At 38.6% G+C, this 21,979-nt stretch overlaps 1 protein-coding gene and 1 non-coding gene across 3 annotated transcripts; both read left to right on the top strand.

The window, feature by feature from the left end:
* Nucleotides 1-295: 295 nt before the first annotated feature.
* On the top strand, nucleotides 296-21,351 carry CRYZL1 (crystallin zeta like 1). Of its 2 annotated transcripts, none has more exons than XM_035545844.2 (13): nucleotides 296-451; nucleotides 768-881; nucleotides 4,324-4,401; nucleotides 4,908-4,980; nucleotides 5,614-5,658; nucleotides 9,864-9,932; nucleotides 11,903-12,036; nucleotides 12,838-12,949; nucleotides 17,100-17,198; nucleotides 17,880-18,001; nucleotides 18,498-18,603; nucleotides 20,236-20,281; nucleotides 20,930-21,351. In XM_035545844.2, exons 2-13 carry the CDS (start codon nucleotides 816-818, stop codon nucleotides 21,027-21,029), a joined length of 1,050 nt encoding a protein of 349 aa, XP_035401737.1. In that variant the 5' UTR covers nucleotides 296-451; nucleotides 768-815; the 3' UTR covers nucleotides 21,030-21,351. The 2 variants fall into 2 exon arrangements, with proteins under 2 accessions (XP_035401737.1, XP_035401738.1); XM_035545845.2 differs by lacking the exon at nucleotides 296-451 and adding an exon at nucleotides 558-689.
* Nucleotides 3,463-3,533, top strand: TRNAG-GCC (transfer RNA glycine (anticodon GCC)). Its single transcript has one exon. It is a non-coding gene; the product is annotated as a tRNA-Gly (tRNA).
* Nucleotides 21,352-21,979: the final 628 nt, after the last annotated feature.

The raw sequence follows: 21,979 nt of genomic DNA, 5'->3' as shown, positions 1-21,979 counted from the left end.
GCCGCCAATCAGAGGGCGGGTCCCCGTCCCTGCCGGCCAATCAGGTGAAGGGGCGGGGCGCGGCGAGGAGGGCGGGGCGGCCATTTTGCGGCTTTCGCCTTTAACCCGCCCGGCCGGGCCGCTGCCGCCGCCGCGGAGCCTGCTGGGTTGTGTAGTCCGCGCGGGCGGCCGCCCGATCACTCCTCCCCCCCGCCGCTGAGCGACAGCCCCCTTAGCCAATCGCAGCTCCGCCTTCACGCCGAGCGGCAGCCGCTTCGACCAATCCCCGTGAGGGGGGCGGGGCCCGAGGCGCGAGCGAGGCGGAAGTCCTCGCGTTGCCATGGCAACCGCCGGTCGCGGCCTAGCGGTGCCCGGGAGCCTGCCGCCGCCCGGGGCCGCCTCCCCCTGAGCCTCGGTGCCGCCCGGAGGCCCGGGGCGCGGAGCCGCTGCGGGTGCCGGCTGCCGGCCAGAGGTCAGCGCCGGGTCCCGCCCCGTTCGTCCTCCCCCTCGTAGCCTGAAGGCTCCTCGCCGTTCCCCGAGGCTGCCCGGGGGCGGCGGGCGAGCTGCGAGGGGAGACCCGAGAATACTGGGTTGTGGGTTTTGGGGGTGCTGAACGTGAGGTGCCCCCTGGGCCCGCACCCTTTGCGCTGCCGCTGTCTGAGCTGGTCGGGCGGGGTGACACACCCCCCGTCTACATCTGCTTTGGGCTCGTAGGTCTTACGTCGCTTGCAAACAATTCGTGTTCTGTTTAAAAACATAAAGCTTTAGTTAACTTGTTTTCTTTATAGATACTGCGCGAATCACAGTTTGGCTGCTGTGTCCTTTTTCGGATCACTATGAAGGCCTTGTACTGTCAGCAGAATTCACCTGGGGAGGAAGTGACCTTTGTCTTCCAGGAAAGAGTGAGTTCTGATCGTAACAGCACAATTTGTCATTCAGGGGCAGGAGACCCTGGCTGAGTGCCACAAGGGTGTAAGAACACCTAGCTCATCTTTAGACTTGAACCAGTGTTATCAGTGCACAGACAGGCGGGTAAATGCAGGTAGGGCAGGAATATTGTACCATCATGATGCAGCACTTGGCAAGACCAATGGTAGACTATTTTATAGACTAGTTTTGGTGACTGTGTTTTAAAACTGGGGTTTGTGAGCATAAAATAAATGACATCTGGCTTCATATTCAGGCATATCTCTTGACTGGATTTTCTGGTCACTGAAAAAGTAGAAATAGAGCTTAAGAAATTTGCTGTGTTTGAAAGGATTCTACCGTTAACTTTCTCTCCTCTTGCAAGTTCTTTGCTCTTAGTAAAGATTGAAATCACAGTGCATCTTCCTACAACTTGAAAGAACAAGAAGACAACTAGTTTTCCATCAAATGTAGCTGAAACTATTGTACTGAAGAGCCTGTCTCTGTTTGATGTAAACATTAATTGGCTAAGCATACACGAATTGGTGGCATAAGGCTAAAATAGGATGTCAACAAGTGTGTGTTGATGCAGTACGGGTGTCTGAACAGTAGAAGAATGCTTACGTGGTTTCGAGGATGTGAACCTGTGTTTTTAAGTGAATCTCTTACACGTACAAAAGAAATTAATGTATACCTATGTAATATAGATAGCTCTGTATACCTATAAGCCATATATCAAAATGAAACGATATAGTATTGGTGAGACTCTTGCTTGAATAGCTGTAAAGTCACACAAGTGAGGCACATTTGATGAACTGCCTGAAGAGAAGGATGCAATAAAATGGCTGATGGTGATACTGCCAAGATGCATATTCAGGGAGCAATCTTAAATCCACTTAAGCTGATTATGAAACTGTGCTTTTGCAGAAAAGGCTTGATCACCCCTCAGCAGCATGTTTTTGGTCTCTTCCTTTCAATGATTCTAAGAGTCATGCAGCAATAAGGTGAGGTAGACCAGCCTACATATCCGGTTGAGAGCTACTAATTTTTTAGAGATCAGTTCACATCTGTGTGATGACTTCATGACTGCTAGCTCCAGCATGGAGGAGAGGCTGGAAATATGTAGATGCTGGCAACAGGCAAGCCAGGCAGCTCTGGTACAGTCTTAGGTATGCTAAACTAGATCTTGAACTGCGCTCCTCTGTATATTCTTTGAATGACCACTTGCCTATTTAAAGCTCTTCAGATAGGAACTAACCCTGCAGGTGTCTGTATAACGACCAATACTATGGGATCCTGATCTTAAATTGAAATAAATATTGAAAAAAATGAGGAAAAGGAGAGCCAGTTGACCAAAGAGCTATTAATAGAACAGCAGTTGGTTAATGGAAAATGAGGGGCTTGGATGAAGAATAGCAAACCTTCCTTATGTGGTGATTGGTCAAATTATAATATTGATATATTTAAGTTATGAGGTCAGGAGCCAGTTAACAGCACAAACATTTTGTTTCGTTTTGTTCCTAAGGCTTGTATTCTTTTACCAAAAAAAAAAAAAAAAGGCAGCTTTGTTACGTGCATTGTAGCAGTACTTAGGGTCGCTGAGCTATGTATACTAAAAGGATATTTCCAAAAGAAGATTTAAGCTTGAATTTGCATAAATCCCTTAGATTATAAGTGTTGGGGGTTTGTTTTAACCAGAGATGCAGTATTCATGTAGTTCAACAGCCTAGTGGCTTGGCTGTTTTGTGGAACAAAGAGTGAGAATCCACTTTGGTTTGTTTGAGGAGCAGGAGGTCAGTCTGACTGGCAAAATGCCTTCCAATTTTAAAGGAACACCATGTGTTTAGCTCAGCTGGGGTGAGAAAAAGTTCATCTCAGTATTCCTCAGACAGAAGTTCCCCTTCATGTTGCTAAGCCTAGGAGAAAAGCAACAGCTGTTTGTTGGGAACAGTTTTAAAGAATAGATAAAGAAGAAGTTAAACACTTAGAGAAGATATCTTGACTTTAGAAGTAGAAACTAAGCTCTTACGACTTTCTTGTAATTGTTTCATTTTGACTCCAACAGACATTACAGGCTACAGTATAACATGGAAATAGTTAATTTTGCCTCTAGTACCGGAGGTATCTCTTCAAAAACTGGGGAGTCACCAGTCCAGAACTCAATTTGGCTAATTAAATACTTTAAAGTAGCAGTACTCAGCTGCTTCAAATCATTTCGGGTGTCAATCCCAAAAGCAGAAGTTGGGATAGTAAGGGAAGGCTTCATTAGCAGAACGTTCTTGTATGTGAGATGCCCATCGTTTGTGGGGCTCAACACCAGTCCTTAGTGGTGCAGTTTCTTTGACATCATTGGAACTACTTGAATATTTACCTCAGTATGACAGCGCAGTATCTCAGACACTCGTGTCAAAATTCTCTTAAAATTCTCCATCACTCCTGCAATATAGTTGGAATTACATATTGAAATTCTTCCAGGTAAGGCTGTGATATTTAACTTGCAGGAACATAAAAGAAAAATAACTTTAATTGAATTTTAGCAAGGTGGTCAGATTGTAGCAGCAATGTGTATTGTATCTGGCATTGGTGGTTCAGTGGTAGAATTCTCGCCTGCCACGCGGGAGGCCCGGGTTCGATTCCCGGCCAATGCAGAAACGCCCAAATTTTTGTGCCAAGAAGGCCAACAGCGTCCTGGCTTACATCAGGAATGGTGCAGCCAGCAGGAGCAGGGAGGTGATCATCTCCCAATACTCAGCTCTGGTGAGGCCGCACCTTGAGTGCTGTGTTCAGTTTTGGGCCCCTCACTACAAGAAGGACATCGAGGCCTTGGAGCACATCTAGAGAAGGGCTACAAAGCTGGTGAAGGGCCTGGAACACAAGTCCTGTAAGGAGTGGCTGAGGGAGCTGGGGCCGTTTAGTTTGCAGAAGAGGAGGCTCAGGGGAGACCTTATTGCTCTCTACAGCTACCTGAAAGGGAGGTGTGGGGAGCTGGGGGTCAGTCGGCCTCTTCTCACAGGTAACCAGTGATAGGAGTAGGGGGAACCGCCTCAAGTTGCAGCAGGGGAGGTTCAGGTTAGAAATTAGGAGACATTTCTTCTCAGACAGAGCAGTCAGGCATTGGAACGGGTTGCCCAGGGAGGTGGTGGAGTCAGTCCATGGGGGTGTTTAAGGAAAGGTTGGATGTGGTGCTTAGGGGCGTGGTTTAAGTGGGGGATGGTTGGACCAGATGATCTTCAAGGTCTTTTCCAACCTTAATGATTCTATGTGCTCAAAATGGTGTTTTAAATCTACTGCAATATCAATTTCTCTTTCATTGAAAACAAATTCTCGTTCTGACTACAAGACAGTCTAAAACACTGTGGGAAAATGCTTTCAAGAGCTTGAGAGGATCCTACTGGCACATTCATGTTGCTTTGTATAACGTCTGTAAATTTGTCCTAGGAAAACCTTCATCCTACAAGAGACAATGATGTGAAAGTACAAGTTAGAGCCTGTGCACTGAGCTGGATAGATACAAAGGTATTTGCTTATCTTTTTGTGAAAGCCAGGGGTGTTTACAGTTTCCGTTGAAGTTCTAAACCAGTGCCTTATCTGGTAACTGGCACAAATCCATTTATGACATCTGAGGACATGGCTTTACCACTGAGAAACAGGGCACAGGATTGATGTGGTATTCTTATATCTCTTTAAATAAAAGGCACCTCTGATTTGTTTCCTAATTTATGGAGAAAGATCAGTTGTCACTTGTGAGCTCTTCCAGAAAAACCCTTTTATCATCCTCTGCACGCTAAGTCCTAGTTTGGCTTGTCAGCTAATGACTGTTTTTATTTTTTTTATAGGCTTCTAAATTTAAATACATAAAGAAAAGTTTTAATATTAAATGAGGAATGGGTACCCCCTCCTCTCCCCATTTGGTAGTGGCCCAATTTTCCTATTGTGAATATCAAACGCTGTAAGATCATAACAAGCTTGCATATTTTGAGCTTTGGTAATAGCAGAAAGTTATAACCATTATTTTCATTTAGCTACTGTCAGAAATGAAAATGGAGAAGGAGCTTTTACCTGTTGGTCGAGAAATTTCTGGAATTGTATTGGAAGGTAAGTTAGTACAATTGTCTTGTGAGTGTGTGGAGCAAGAATCAAGGTATGGTAATCCAGAACAAATAGTGTTTGCATGCTACACATTTCATAGTAGGAACTAGAATTTGTTTTCATAATGAGGCTTTCCCTAAATCAGTCATGATACTGAAATGAAAGTAAAGGAACTGAACTCTAGTGCTTGCATATCTGTTCAGAGTGATTTAAAAAAATGCACAGCAGCTTTCTAAATGAAATATACGAAGATCTTACGATCTTATCTCCACATGCTGTAATAACCTTTAATTTATTTGTAAAAAGTTCTCGTTGGAATAGGGAAGGCATTCAGGAATTCCTGCAGTGTTTCATTTGCTTATCCATCTTTGATGCATAGTTTAAAGCCTCGATCTTTCAAATGCACGTACGTGTGTGTGCTTGCATGTAACTGTTTGTAGATGGGGTGCCAAAGTTTAGTGGAGTAAAAGATTCACTTTCGGTACGTGCATGTTTAACAGAGAACATACATTTTTCACTAGCAGGGTTTATTTAATTTTGTGAGCTAGTGATAAACAGTGCTCTCAATGCATGCTTAATTTCATCTGTAAACATTTATGTTCATACCTTTTTTCCTTCTATTCATATATTCTTCACGAGTTGGAAGAAAGGTGTCCTTTTTTCAGCCGGATGATGAGGTAGTAGGTAAGTTAACACTGCTTTGCTTTCTCAGCTAAGACTATGAGTAATCTTTTTATAATGAATGGCTGAGCTTATAGTCATTGCTAAAGCTACAACTGAACATGTATTTTGAAATTTCTAACAGGCGTCACATGAATAAGCACCTATAAATGAAAATTTTCATCTAAAAGTGTTCTCCTAGGGAAGGGTTTTGGTTACAAGAGTGGAAGTTCAGGTCCCCAACTAATGTCATCTGTCATAGTCCTACAGCATTCACCGAATCTATAAGAATATACACTAGGCATGTATACGCCTGTATAAAGAATATACATGTCCTATTAGCCATGCAAACTGAGTAATCTAAAGGCAACCATCTGAATAAATCAACAACAATCTGTAGTTGTAACACCACCTTGATGTAATTAATGCGTATCTTTTGATTTTTGTGTGCAATACAAAGTGTAGGCTTGTATTTCCTGCCTTCTTGAGGATGTTATTAAAAATACGCCTTTAACTGCTAGTGATAAATCTCTTCTGCAAGCACACAGGACTGTTCAGTTTCTTCTAAATCACATCAGTTCTTGACTGAGTGAAGAAGTCGAGTGGTCATAACTTGACTATGCAAGTAGATCCACCAGTTTTAGTGGATTTTCTGAGCTGATGAAAGTAATGAACTTGCTCAGGTGTTTTGCTACATTTGCTACAAGGCCACATTTAAAAAGAAACACTGGTTCAAGTCGCTTATTTTCTAGAATCTTCATTTTTACTGCAGATGAGAATACTTTTTGATCCTGCTCATGAAAGTGGATTTTTTTTCCCACTAACTTTACTGTAGGGAGCCCATGTTTTCTGATCCTGCTATGAGATCGTTGGCAGAGAAGCCCATCAGATGGGCTAGTGGTAATCACTGTACTTCTGTTGTTTGTTTGGGTTTTCTTGTTGAAAACAGTCTTCTAGGTCAATCACATGGAGAGTTTTCGAGGCTTTTCCTGTTAGAACTTTGGCAGACCTTTTGTATCATTAGCTTCAAATTTAGCAGAATTATATGAGCAATTATTATTATTTATTCACCACAGTAAGTGTGATCTTTGCAGGTTGGAATTAGTATTCCATTTTATGGGGTGCAGAAATGGCTTTACTTTGTTTAATAAAGTAGGACAGTTATGGCCAAGCATTTTCAAGTCTTGCACATGAGTAAGTTTAAATTATGAATAGTATCGTTATTGTGAACAGTATTGCTCCTTTGGATGAACACCTGACATGCTCCATCTGTTGAATATTTTAAAATAACACTTGTTTCAATCAACTTCTGTTGTAGCTGAAGGAATACACTTTCAGTAAGTAATAAAGTGGAAAACTACACCTCTGAAAACTAGTCAGTGGACCTGAGAGTGCTAAGTAACATTCTGGGTGGGAGTAGTTGTAAGTCTGACATTAAGGGAACGGAATCAGTCATGGAATCCATACTTGGGTTGTGAGAGAAGAAGAGATTCATTTTGTCTGGGTCTTTGGTTTGTCCAAGTTCTCTGGGTTTTTTATGCTTGAATAACGAATGCTTGCAAATGCAGGTACAGAATAAGTGGAATTACACTTATGGAAGGAGGAAGATAAAGAAAACAGCATAAAAAACTTTAGCCGTGAAAGAAAGAAAACACGCTTTTCTTATTTTGAAATACTGATATCTCTTTCCATTTCCTTTCAGACAGCTGTTCATCCTTACGTATCCAATATAGTTGCTATAAAGACAAAACACAGGAGTGAAATATTTCCTTTCTATAGTAAATTTTTCCTAGAAGGCACACTTCCCAGTTATTGCTGGTGAGAGCTTATTTGTAATTAATGAATGAGCACTTTTAAAAGAAAATGAGCAACTGCCAAATGATTTGGTTACTTGTGTACTTAATAACATCAAACAGTCCCAAAATAATTGTCAGAAACACATCCACTTAAATTTTACCAAAAAGCTTGTCCTTCTATCAAAGAATACAGTCCTGGTACATACATCTTACTGAGTGTAACAGTAATAATGTGGTAATACAGTTCCCATTTATAAATCTACTCTTTCATGTGAAAATAATACTGTGTTCACTGGAACTACCTGGTGTGTTAAATCTTTAATCTATATCTAAAATCATACCAAGAATTGTTTCTCCCTTTTAAAGTTATTTTTTCATGATCCTTCTTTTACCTTCCAGAAGAGATTTCTTTGTCTATGTAGCGTATTCTCTTAAACACAGTCTTCTGTTTGGTTAAGATATATACAGGAGTATAACCTCAGACCTGCCATTTTGAGATACTACTTGACAAGGAGTCAAGAATGTCAGCTTTGTTTGTTGCTCTCAGCATCTTTTAGCAATCAGTTATACCATGTTGCTCATTAAAATGAGTGCAGGGGAAATTATCTGGAGAGCTAAATCAGCTGTAAATACTTGGAGACATGTACCTAAATATAATATGTATCTGCTTAGAAATTATGATGGTTAGACAGTTTGAGTGTCAGTTCTTCTCCATGCCTCATTACTAAATAGATAAATGCATAAAAGCCCTATGCTACGTGGAGTATTTCTGAAAAATAAGGTGAAAAATCTGATTTTGTACTTGTGTCAAACGCTTGATGTGTATAGCATATATAAAATAAAGGTCTATACTTAATGTTGGAGCTTCTGGAAGCATTATGAGGTATACTGGCTTAAGAAGGTCAAGGACACAGTTCTTTAAGATGTCATATCTCCTATGCTAAACATAAGGGTCATTTTCCTGAATGGTTGTAGAGACCCTGAAATCAATGCAAGCTGACAGCAATGTATAATGACTCCTTGGCGGCTGTGACATACTAGAGTCTCTAGTGTTAGAAGATAATGCGGCTTGTACCTGAACTTTTTTCATCTGTCTAGAAAAGGAATGTCTTCATGTAATATTCATTCTGCTCTTTTTTTTTTCTCTGTTATAAGATCTTAAAATGCAAACTTTTTTAGGTGCCAAGGCTATTATAGTTTGCTACAAAGATATCTTCTATAGTTTATAGTCTATATAATAAACTATATTATAGTTTGCTATAAAGATATCTTCATTTGGAGTATGATACTGTATTAATCATCACAATCTGAGTGATGCTTTAGGATAGAGAATATTTCTTAGGGGCATTCTTCTTTCACATTTGTTAATATTTTGTATGTTAAATTAGAGGATGACTGAGTGTGAAAGTAAAATCGAATTGTTCGTGATGTTGTAAGAAAGTGTGTTCTGAGATTCTTGCCCTTCTTGCGTTATTTCCTAATTGCATAACAGCTGCTGTAGATAGCTACTTTGAGCTTTTTATTGTTGTTGTTCCATAGAAAAAGCCTTGAAAGATCTGCAGATGTATATTGCAGCACATGTTTTTGAATGGGAGTTGTGAAAGAGTGGTGGAAATAGCAGCCAGATTTGCTAAGGATTATCAGCTGAAGCCCTTGCTTTGGTCTAAGTGGAGTAAAAGAGTTGGGTGGGAGAGGGGGAAGACTATTAAGTGTTTTACCCAGGAAAGAGGGCACGTACATTCAGAAGACTGGATGCCAGAACCTACTGCTCATGAATCTCCTTCTTTGCCCAGTGGAGGGAAAAAGCACTGCTGTGACCAGGATGGATTCTTCTGTCCATTCTGTTTGTTTTCTGTCTTCTGTGGGTGTTTTTTACCTTCAGTTTCTCTTATGTGTTGCATCTTTTTAGAACTTAACGCTCACTCTTTCTTGCTTGTTCTTCCTCTGCTTCTCTCTGTCCTTTTTGTTGCCTTTGTTAACAACATGCTTACCTCTAGTCTTCTGTTCTAGTGCCTGTAGCTGTAACGTAGCGTGGTCTGTGCCCATCTGCAACATGAGAGCTCAATTTTCTTTCTTGTTAGCCATGGCCCAGAGCAGAAAGTGGAGCACTAATCAGAGTGAGAGAAGTGTGAAATGAGTTCAGACATGACCTGACAAAAATCAAGGGTGCCAGTAGTGAAAATCATTCAGTAGTGTCCCCATTTTTTATCCACCCAACCTCAAAGTGCTTTTTGGAGCACCTCTGGAACTATCTTGTGCACTGTGCCCACTGATTACAGGGTGTTACCTTGTCAAGTTCTCTTAACCTGTCATAAACCTGACAAGAGGGCAAGTGATCCACAGACGTAGTGGGACTAACAATTTCATTAGGAGCTTGTTTTGGTTATAACGTAGGCTTGCTTGGAATTAAAGGTCTATGTTCATTTTTTCCAGGAATTTTGCCCCTGGATTCTGAAGAGTCTGGTCTTTGTGAAGTTGTTCTAGTTCATGAGCATTATTTGGGTATGTAGTTCATGTGTTTTGCTAATATTTACACTTACTGTACCTTTAGAATTCAGTTTCACTTTTGTAATAGGGAGTTAAGTCACTTGGACTTTGGGGCAAACTTGTGTAGCAGCGTTCAGACATTCTGTCTACTCCACCTATTCATAAAAGCTTTGAATACCATGTACCTCAAAGGCTTTTTATTTGCTGTTATCTTTTAAGGGGTTATGTTTTGTCTAAACCATGCAAGCTGACTCATCTTTTTTTATTTCCTTCTAACTTCCCTTCTTGTTGCTTCACTTTTTTTTTCTCCATTTTTCTCACCTCCTCTGACAGAAAAAATTTAATAAGAATTTTTCCTCACTTTGACCCAATTCAGGAACATCACTTGTGACTGAACTAACAGATGGGATGAAATCAGCAGACTAGAAGCTGGAGAAAGGAATTTTCAGGGATTGAGGATCAGGGAAAACCCTGTGATGAAACTTTCTTTTCAACTATTGTGACTTTCCAGTTTCCCCTTCCCGGGCTTAGAGTGCCTTAATGTATAGACTACTGAATTTGGGAGTCTGTGCTTCTCCTGACTGTTTGTTGTATTCCTTTGAGTAAGCCACTCTTGCTCAAATTAGTTTGTGTTTCTGTGACTGTCCGTGAATTCATCTTCTACAGTTAAGAGGCGACTCCTTTAAATTTGTTTATGCCAATACTAAATCCCTTCTTTTGCTGTTTAAAATAAGTCAAGATCCTTTCCATGTTGTTGTTTTTAATATATTTGAGGCATAATTCAACATAAACAATACTTGTTTGGAAATGAAGTCTTCCTGACTAGCTTTGGCAGATTTTGAAAGGGAAGCTGTGGACTCATGGGGATGAAAAACATTTGTTCTTTCTAACATTTCAAAGTACAAATCCCGAGATGTGTGCTTATAACTATATTTATGATTAACTATAGGCAGAAAATGTTTGTGACTTTTTTTTACACCTTCAATACTTTACTTTGTGCTTAGTAGTATCAGCTGCTACAAGTGTTAATGCTGATGATAATCCCTATAATTTTTTTTCCAGCACATAGATAAATGATCCTAGGTGATTGCATTGCTTATGTTCCTATATAGCTCCCCTGATTCAGGCTAAACTGCCAGTTCTTAAGCCTAGAGGCAGACCAGACTCTTCCATTCTTCCTTTCTAGTGCCTTAAGAGGCTGATGCTTGCTTATTCAGTTCTGTGACAGACTTTTTTTTTTTTTGGTTAGTATCAAGCTGTCTGCTAAATCATGTAAATTGCGTATATTAAAAATGATACTTGAACTTGGGATTTCTAGCTGACAAAGCTGTTTGCTAATTTTACCTCCCCAGGCATTTAAGCATGTGGATAGAATGGGAAAACACTTTCTCCTGTAGATAGAGACAACAGAAAATAGATGACAAGTAATGTTATCTTGACCTTCATTTCTCTCAGAACGTGCTATAACCTCCAGAAGCTGTTTATGCCCATGGATTATGAAGTAGAGAGAAGATTATAACCTATAGAGAAAGAATTATGAACTCATGGGGTGGAACTTGCATTGTATGTTCTCAGTATCAGAATCCTCCTTGTGAAAAGAAGAGACCTCCTCAGATTTTTTCTGTCAGGTGGTTACGGTCGGAGTGGGTCTTTTTTCTTTTTTCCCGTTTAAATGCTGTACTTGTATGTGAATGTGCTCACAAGAGTACTGCAGAAGCAAGTTGATTATTCTCAGAATAACAGTCACCTTTTCTACTTTGAGTTCATGCAGTCCTTTTAACACTGCCATGAGCCACAACATTGGAATATTGCCTTTGTGAAATAGATTATAATTACATTTATAGAAGATTTGACTTGTATAATTTTCTTTCATGTTCTAGAAACTGATGAAGCCTAACAATCATTCAGATTGAAATGTTGGGGACTTGCTGTTTTTTCCCATCTGTTTTTGTGTTGTTGTTGTTGTTTTTTTTCCCCCAAAATAGTTCATAAACCAGAAAAAGTTTGCTGGGTTGAAGCAGCAGGGACTGTTCGTGACGGCGTCCGAGCATACACAGCTTTACACTACCTTTCCCAAGTCTCTCCTGGAAAAAGTGTCCTTGTAATGGATGGAGCAAGTGTAGGTAACAACTGCGCAATAACAATTTTGGTACAGATTGCCTCTGCAGTAAATAACTGTCTTATCACCAGAAACACTGGATTTCTTACAACGTACTAAACTTATCGAACTCTGTATTCTATTCCTGGCAGCACCCTTAGCTTAATGGATTAGTAGGAAGGGCCCTCCCACATAAGATGCTGAGCCAAGAATACAATCTTCTACATGTTGTGTGGGTCGTGAAGAGGTAGTTCTTTTCTGCTCTTTTACTTTGAGGGGTTTTACCCTAAGCCTTCAGGTATAACTGGGGGAAAGTGCCTTAATTTTTTATTCCTTTCCCACCACTGCTTTTCAACTTCTCTCAGATATAATTTCATTTGCATTCCTGCAGTCTTTATTGCTAATGAAGATGTGGAGCTTGCCACAGCCAAGATTTGTTAATGTAAATGCAGCTGGAGCTGTTTTCTTGGTAGCACTTCATCCTTCAACAATCGAGCAAGCCCAAAGCTAAAAGTTGCAATTGCAGTTACAGTACTTAAGTTTCTAAAGTAGGATCTGAGCTATTTTGGTGAAGAGGAGAACTAGTTAACTCCTAAAAAATTGTTCATAGCTTCTAGTACAGGGAAAGACTTCTTTGGCTTCATTTGAAACAGAAGCAGATCTGCGAATATTCAAATTCTTGGTTCAAATTTTATTAAAGGACTAAGTTCACTTCTGGTTACTCTTCTGACTTCTCCTGAATGGCCTTTGCAATATAACATCTCTTAGAGTGCTTCAAATCGTTACTGTAAATAAGCCCATCTTCCTTCTTTTCTTCTGCAGCCATTTGGTACAATAACTATTCAGTTAGCACAACATAGAGGAGCTAAAGTAATATCTACTGCCTACAGTCTTGAAGATAAGCAGTTCCTGGAGAGGCTTAGACCTGCTGTGGGTAAGTTGTATTCTTCAGTGCTAAACTTTATGCTTAAGGAGAACTTCTTGAAATATATTTTTAAACTAGAAACTTATTTCAGTAGCTGAAAACTAAAATGCAAATTTATAAATAGTCTAATTAAATAGTCTTAAAATGCATTTTGTACTTCATACTTATTTAACATCTGTTTTGGGTGTATTTAATGGAATTTTTCTTCTTCATTTATATTTTATTCTTTGTTATTCATTATTATGGTGATGTCTGTCTGTAAGTACTTTCCATCTCACATACTAGGGCTATAGTTCTGACTTTTGGCCTAGCCGCTCAAAAATGTTTTCACTTTGTGAAAGTGTTTCCTGTGAACAAGAAGAAAGCATTACTAAATCACCAGTCTCACAGTTTGTAATCTATGTACCTGAGTCAGAGTTCAGATGTAATCATATACTTGAGATAAATTATTAATCAGACTCTAATTTCTTCTAATAGTGTTTTATCTAGCTGTGGCAGCTGTTTCAAGTACTGTTGTAACTGTAAAATGATGCATATTTTACAGTAGTCAGATGCTCAAAGGCTTTGTTGGATTCTCCTATTTGCTAAATGAGCTTTGCATTAGGTATAATACTTACATTCATCTATGACTTCTATTTCTACCCTGTTAATTACGTTTTCTGTCTCGTCCTCCCTCCTTTATAAATAACAGTGCCATTTGAAATATGGGAGAAGGCTCTGTAAAATATACTGGCATCTCTTTTGACCAAAATTTTTTTTAATCCACTTCTGTAGAGTTGAGGAAAGTAGAATATTTCTTTATCCAGACTGTTCTAAAATAATGGGTGGCATTGCAAATCCAAATTCATTGCAGTCCACAAATTCTGCTGTACAGCAATCAAAAGGTTAAAACTAGTGTCTGATTCTTCTTCCTCCTCAAAATGCAAAGACTGCACAGTATAATAAGCAACTTAGCATTTTTAAGTGTGTGATTTTTTTTTGTCATTTAAAGAAATATATGTAAAAGTAGAGGTGGTTGTTGTAAGAATGCCTAGTGTGAGGGGGAGCTTTGTGTATTCAGTTACATCTACATATGTTACAGTCGCATCAAAATATGTATGAGTTGAGTTGAGATCTGATTTTAAAAGATAATGTCAAGGTTAACTGTCCCCGACTCTGACTCCTTTCCTCTTTGTTGTTTTGCGTAGTAAAATTATTTACAATCTTGGCTTTCCAAGTGGAGAATTACCAGCAGTTTTGAAATCCTGTCTCTTGGTCTGAGTGACTAAAAACAGGCATTACTGATACGCAGGTGCACATACTATTGTCCTTGTGTTCTCCCGGCTGGCTCAAGAACTGTAAGCTAGCAGAGGGATGGAATAAGCCAGAGAGCTGCTCTTTAGACACCGAGAGAACGGAGTTCTTGTCAATTTTGATTCCTTTCTGGCTCCTGAGAACAGAACTGGCAGTGGAAGCACAGAGACAACACAGTGTGCATGTGCATTCCGGGGCTGCACATTCACACACATCTGCAGGGCTGGGGAGTGATTCACTTCCAGCCTACCAAGTGAGTGTTTTCTCTTCCAGTAGTAGCTCTGGAGTGCTGATAATGCGGCAGGAAGCGGAGTGCTGTGCAGAGGTTATTACACAATAAGAGGGAGAAAAACATTTTTTGCTGTCTGACATAATGATCTTCAACAGGGTAGTGCAAAGTTTTGTGCTGGGAATGTAACTGTTTCTTTAAAGAACCTGCAGGCATGTATCTAGATTTTTATATTGTCTCAATTTTTTCTCAGCTTGACAAAAATAGTTATTTTTCCTTTTATTTCAGAAGTCTATTTTTTTACTGTAGTAGAAGACGCTACAGACACCAGAACGTAAAGCGTTTTGTGAATGCTGTCAATATCTAGAGGTTTGTTATGCCAGCTGCAACAGGGTAAAAGAGTAAACACAAAAGACCTTCTAGAATTTCACTCTGTAATATTGGATTCATTTTGCTGAGATGAGAACTTTAATAGGTAAGAAAGGACTCAGCGATTTTATTATCCTAACCCTGTCAGCGTAGGCATTGGTTGGCGTGGTATACTTGTTTTTTTAAATTATATGAGTGTTAATATAAATGCAATAAGTAGTCCAAGTGTCGCTAGAGATAGCTCAGCCAGCTTGCTTCTACTGTCTGTGGGTGCAGGTTTTTTCAGTTTTGAGTTTGCTTGGTGGCTTTTTGTTTTGCTTTTAGTACAAGTCTATCAGCTGACCATGAGCCACGGTTGGTGTTATCAGTAAATATGTCATAACTAACTGCCTCATGAAATGGTTGAAACAACTACCTCTTGTAGTAAGAAGGCTGTTGCACGTATTGCTCATGTGTGTACTTGTTTTACAACCATAGGAGTTTAGTTTAGCAGTTTTGCAAATGTTTGGGGAACATAGACATTAAGGGAAGAAATTCCGTATTGCAACTTCATTTCAAGTAGAGATATAACCTGAGTACAGCATTAAAAGGAGAAATCATTTGAGTGTGACTGAAGTAGAAGGTCAAGTTTATGTTTAAGGATTTGTATTTAAACTAACAGGAGGGGGTCTTCACATGCCTTCAGTAATCTCTGAAATAAATATAATAGTAGTATGAAAAGAACTATAATGAATTTTGTAGTGCTGATGCCCATGTTTCGGACTAGAGTCAAAATGTTAAATAATGTGGTAAGTTACTGTTGGAGAACAGCAGGCATATACATGTACACATACACCTGTATGCATATACACATAAACGTGTATTTATTCTGCTCTCTACATTACCCCCTTGTTTTGTTTTTTTTTGTCTTGTCTTGTTTTTTTTGTTTTAAACCCAATATTGAACTTTCAGTGAATGTTTCTGGTAAGAACTCGTCTGCGACTTCATGGCTGTCTTGACTGCATTCAGTAAACCAAGTAGCAGATCTTTTGTATGGCAGTTCTCAAACTATGTAGCAGATGTTGCCGGGTGAGAGTAAATTCTGGAAGCAAGCAGTGGAAATATTGGTATTTCTACTTCTCATCAGCCGTGAAAGAAGAGAGAAACGGAAGCCTTTTTGCCAGTCAGAATAATGTTAGTTTAGAAGTTGCACAAGTCACAGAAGGAGAAACTGAACCAATTTACAAATGTTTTGTGAGAAATTTGTCCTAAATTACAAAGGACTGTAGAAAATGATATAACTTGATTCTCAGCCTTTTCCATACTGAAGAAATAAAGTACTGGAGAGAAATTGTTTCAGTGTTTTGCTGGGAAGGAAATTGAACAGCATTTTGATGGGTACCATTTGAACCACTGGATTGACTTAAGTAACCGAACTGAATTTTTGCTAAATGGAAATCAGAAAGTGGCCAAACTGATTAAACTATTTCCTTTTGATAGTGAGATTTTTAGTCTATTAAATCAAAATTGTTCTTGAGAAGTGAAACTACATTTATAGATTTTATTTTTTTTTTTTTACACCATGTCAAATTGCCTTGTTGAGAAAATAACTTTAAGTTCTTGACTGAGGAAACTGATAACAAAGGACAATGATCAGTTTCTTCATAAGAACAATCAAGTCAGTGGCTCATTAGCAACTGAATTTATTGGGCTTTTACATGTTTACTTCTGACATGAGAGACAGGACTCCATGCCAGGGAGAATAGGTTTTTGTTTCCCACTGATGTGGAAGCAGGGGAAGGGCTCTGCAAGGGATTAGCAAGAAGAGGTGTTTATGTAAAGTAAGGAAAGGAAGCTGTGCTTGTAAAAGTCTCCCAAACCATTATTGCTGCAATTATCAGTCTGATAGATGATTTGAAAGTTGGAGACATGAAATAAGGTGCTTCCTTATCTCTTGGCCACTCCAGAACCTGGTATTTTTGAAGGAACTTTGAAAAAAAAGTTAGCATAGTAAAGAATGACCTTACAGTAGGATTCTAATTCTTGTAGCCACATGCTTTATCCTGACAAAAATAAGAAACGGACTGGAGTTTTACTTCTGGATTAATCTAATACTTATTTTTTGGTGTTGATTTTGCACTGTATTGGAAAATGAAAAACAATACGTTGACTTAGCTTTTTGGCTTAGCTGTAAACTTGCTCATAATACTTACAGAAAGTAGGAACTCTTCTGCTGTGAATCTAAATGATATTTTTATTGCTACTGACCAAATGTGCCGCTTTGTCTAGCCCGAGTGATAGATGTGTCGAACGGGAAGATAGATGTGGCAGAAAGCTGCTTGGAAGAAACAGGTGGCCTGGGAGTGGATATTGTAGTAGATGCTGGAGGTAAGTAACTGATGAGAACCTGGTCTTCAGAGTAGCGTTAAGTGTTTTTGATTATTGTTTCCAAGTAGTATAGGTGGAAGCTGCATCACCTCAGAAGTTATACATTTAACTGCTTGATCCCATGTAATTTTATGCACGTAACTTTACTCAATAGATCTCCTTAAGGTCTCCTTATATCACCCTCTAGTGGAAGTACCTAATAATGTTGGTCAACTGCTAAATTTGTCTGAAGTATTTCTCTATTTAAAGCTGAAAAGAAACGTTTTTAAAAGTAGAGCTATGACATCATTGTTTATGTTACCTTAGTTTAATAATCTAAAACAATCATAATAGTTGAAAAGTCTGAAGTTACTATTTTTAGCTGAAATAATTAAAGAACTTCTTAGACTTCCACTGAAATGTCTTAAAAGCAATACGTATTTAATTTCAGGAATCTTCTGCTTTCTCAGGTGTTTTCATGAGGCAAACAGCATAGCAGAATTACAGTGCTGTTCCAGAGAGCCATCATTGATTGTGTGTATTCATATGCATAGATCGCAACTTGTTTTGTACCTTAAGACCTAAGACTGTAAAAGAATCCCAGGATATATGATTTTAAGTAAAGGAAGAGATAAACACTTCATTTTCAACAGTGACTGCTTTCTTCTGAACTTGAATGTATTTGTTCTCTTATTTTTCCAGTGAAATTATATAGTGCTGAAGATGAATCGACTTCAAAATCACAGTTGCTGCCTCATAAGCATGATATCATCACTCTTCTTGGTGTTGGGGGACACTGGATAACAACAGAAAGAAATCTTCAGGTAAAGATACTGTTTTTAGCAAACTAGTTTGTCCCACAATAGCTATATGAATGTGTATGAGCTTCTGTCATGGCTGAATGGCTCCCCACTGGTAAATAACACTGATTTTTACTTAAGAAAACTTTCATACCCAGGAAATGGAAAGCATTCAGCTTTAGTATTTTTTATTTTATTTTACTCTGTGACAATTTTGGGGCTGTCTTCTCTAACATAGTAAGTTAATAGCTTGGCTATACCAAGGAAATATTAAAGGATCTATTTTGTTTAGCTCAGAATATTAAACTGGCCAGACAGAAAAGTGTCATTGAAAACTAAATATTACAAGTTTGTTTCACTTGTTTGAAGAATAGTCAAAGGGTGTATTGTGTTTGCTTGCTTGCTTGCTTGCTTGCCTGCCTGTGGTTTTTTTAACCATAAATATAAAATAACCTTTATTTTTAACCTATATTTTTGTAAAGGGAAAGATAACGAAATATTTTTCTTCATTTTGGTTAAGCTGGATCCTCCAGATAGCCACTCCTTGTTTCTTAAAGGAGCCACCGTCTCCTTTCTGAACGATGAGATATGGAACTTGTCCAATATACAGCAAGGGAAGTATCTCTATATCCTTTTGATGATAACTGAATACTGACTGTTAAGGAATGGGTGAAAATGTAACAGAGAAATTAACTAATACATTCTCTTCTACTCACACCTGTAACCTAAGGCTTAAAGATCAGCACAGCTGAGCATTACAATGTAACTGAAGTATAACAGGTTTGTGTTTTAAGCAAGTCCTGGTATTCCGTCAAAGGACACGCTTCATTAAAAGTAATGGTGAAACATAACACATTCTGGAGAAAGTAGTGTTTTGGTTTGAGACTGAGCCAATTAATTGAAGCTTTAATTCTGCAGGCTTTTACATTATACATAAAGATTTTGGAATACAGTCAGTTTATCTGTAAAAGTTAAAATATTTTGGCTTCATAACCTTTCTCTTATTTGGAGTGTTATATACATAACATGTCACTGAGCAAAGGTGTGGCTGTGGAAAGAGGAGTGACTCCTTCATTTGCATTACCTGTGTTTGGTCTAAAGGAGCTGGACTCTGAGCTTTTTGCTAGCAGGACAGTTTTCAGTGGATTGCTTCAAGTAATAGAAGGTTTCTTTACGGCTTTAAGGACCCTCCCTGTTCTGTACTGCAGCCTATGAGATTGCTGAATCACTTTTGCAGTTTAGCAGAACAGCAGAGGCAGGTGAGGATTAAGTCATTATATTTGAGAAAGGACTAACTATATTGCAGGGAAGCCCTCCCCTCCTCCACTAAACTCTAAAGTAGATTAGGCAAGGTCAGGCACACTGAGGAACTATTTATGGGATATAGGTTATCATAAATGGTTTAATCTTTCGGTATTTCTATTGAATGCTTACCAAGTAGTTATCCACATATTATAAAAAAAAAAAAAAAAGCAAGCTGACTAAAACTGTGGTGTGGTTTTTTTTTTTTTTTTTTTGTGTCATCTCCCATGGTATCTTTAGTAATAACAGTATGTTTTATCACCACAGGCTTTAAAAGTTGATAGGAAAAATCTGCTTTTAGATATCTACATCTTGTGCAATTCCTGAGTCTATGGCATGAATAGTTTCTGAAGAAATCACAAGATGATAACTTTTTAAAAAGGCTTGAGATTCAAATGTTAACCATATTGCTCTTAAAATGAAGGAACATTTTTTTTTCTTAGTTTCGTATAAACTCTAAATAGAGGATCATCTATTGCATTGACACGAGTGTTACTCATTAGCTAAGAGAATCCTTAAAAGTGCACAATGTTGCTCCAAGAATTTACAAGCTCTGCTACACTCCAATTTTATTATGATTTTTAACTTTGATTTCTCTATGAATAAAAGGGATAGTTTAACTGTTACCAAAATCAATCATTTTTATTTCGCACAAAAAGTGCAGTTACCATTCCGATTAATTAGTGTTGTACGTACTGCAGACTGCATTTGTCTGTCTTAACCCTTTGCTTTATTTTATTAAGTTATATTTTCTATATTTAATTTCTACATGCTATTGTAGGAAAGGTTATTTCTGATACATGCATAAATCTAATCTAATGATTGGAGTTAAGGTTAATTTTCTTTTTGTCTTGATCCTGCTGGTTTTATGTAAATAGAGAGCTCTTACCAATAAACCCTATGGTTGAAAGCATTATTTGTAGATACACTGTTACCTTGACAGACCTCTTAGATACGCATTTTAGAAGACATAATGGAGAAATTATCAAGTAGCGTTTTCAGGTGAGATGATTATTTTTCTTTATTCAGCCTTTGGAGTAATCTCTTGCCAGTGCTGTACTGAAAATTTATATTGGGATGGTGAGGAAAAGATGCCTCAAATAGCTTACATGGTTCTGTTTAGGGTGTGTTTGTAATATAGCAGGCTAAGCATATGGAATTTGGTAAAACCCCAGATTTTGCTGATGCTAATTTAACAGAGGCAGCACATTCTTTTCTTGGTGGAGGAAGAGCATATATCTGTCTGCTCAGCAGTGTGTCTGATTGAGAAATGGTGCTGGCTATAAAAGACAATAGATTTGTCTAATATTCCTTTGTAAGAGTGACAGTTTCACTAGATATGAAGATAACCATAATAAGATGGAAATGGAAGATCCTTTCTATTAATGCTCAACAATATTGCTGTTGAGCAAAAGCCTCTCCACCACCTTTTCCCTGTAAGAAGGATATCTTTTAATTAAAACTTCTCTGTCCTGTTTGCTTTAAGGCTCTTTCTTTCTTCTGCAAACCCAAGCAAAGCTATAAAACTTTTATTGTGTTTAAGGAGTAAAGTTTGCATAGCGAAAGTAAAGTCTATAGCAGTAGTCCTAGAATGTTTCTGTTGATCTGAGCATGCCCAGCAGACATTTCTGACATACTGTTCCATTTTAGGCCTCAACTGGATGAACCGATCCCATTGTATGAAGCCAAAGTTTCTATGGAAATAGTTCAGAAGAATCAAGCAAGAAAAAGACAAGTCGTTCAGTTCTGACACAATTTCCCAATTTCTAAGCCTGTGGAAGATAAAGAAACATAATATATTTAAGAAGTAAATGAGTGTACACTTTCAAATAATTCTGTAACCAGAATTTAAAGATCTTTTGTACCTCTGCACAAATGGTCTGTGAAGTTCCTGAGACTTCAGAGGGTTTTTTTGGCATCCAGTTAAGCAAAATGTTTCCATCAGCAACTTCTAGAGACAGTCTTGACACACAAATCTTGACTGCCCTGCTTGCTTTACAAATGTCAGTAACAGCTATGTGCAACCTCATTTGTTGTTTTTCAACCATAAGAAATTAAACTGGAAAAAAATGCTGGTTTGGTTGTTTTAGTTCTCCCTTCTCCGGCCCCTACCAATAATTCCCTTCATATTTCCTTTTTCTTTTTGACTACGTTGAGACTGAGCAGTGCCTGTAGTACACTTAAGTCTTCAATCTACATTTAAAATTGTTCTATAATTGAAAGACAGGGTGGCCAAGCCATCAGGATTGGCAAAGATCCTAGAGGGGAGAGACGGTACTGACAGCGGAAGTTCCCCCCCCTGCTGATTTTCTTCATTTTAGCAACCAGAGACTGTAAACCTGACTTACTAGCTTATGGACTGTAGGTACTACTATTGTGTGATTCAGCTGTTTGAGGCACTTTATGTGGTTTATTATAACATTGATATCTTTCCAGTAAGATTTTTGTGTTCTGTGCACTTTCACTTCTCCTTTTTAACCTCAGTCCTATGCATAGCACAGCTCAAATCTGTTTATCCAGCATCCTCTATTACCATGCATTTTCTGCAGATCAGTAGTAGGGAGGGAACTGCTGTTTTCTTCAAGGCATGTGGTTTCCTACTTGCTCTTAGTTGATAGCATTTTTTTTTCAAGTGGACACCAGCACTTTGAACCCGTGTAAGAAGTTAGAATATCTGAGTGAAAATGGATCGTCCAGAAC

Source organism: Cygnus atratus, chromosome 1 (genome assembly GCF_013377495.2).
Source record: "Cygnus atratus isolate AKBS03 ecotype Queensland, Australia chromosome 1, CAtr_DNAZoo_HiC_assembly, whole genome shotgun sequence".
NCBI classification, from domain to species: domain Eukaryota; kingdom Metazoa; phylum Chordata; class Aves; order Anseriformes; family Anatidae; genus Cygnus; species Cygnus atratus.
Note: the sequence above shows the minus strand (reverse complement) of the source record. Positions and strands in the feature narration are given on the sequence as shown.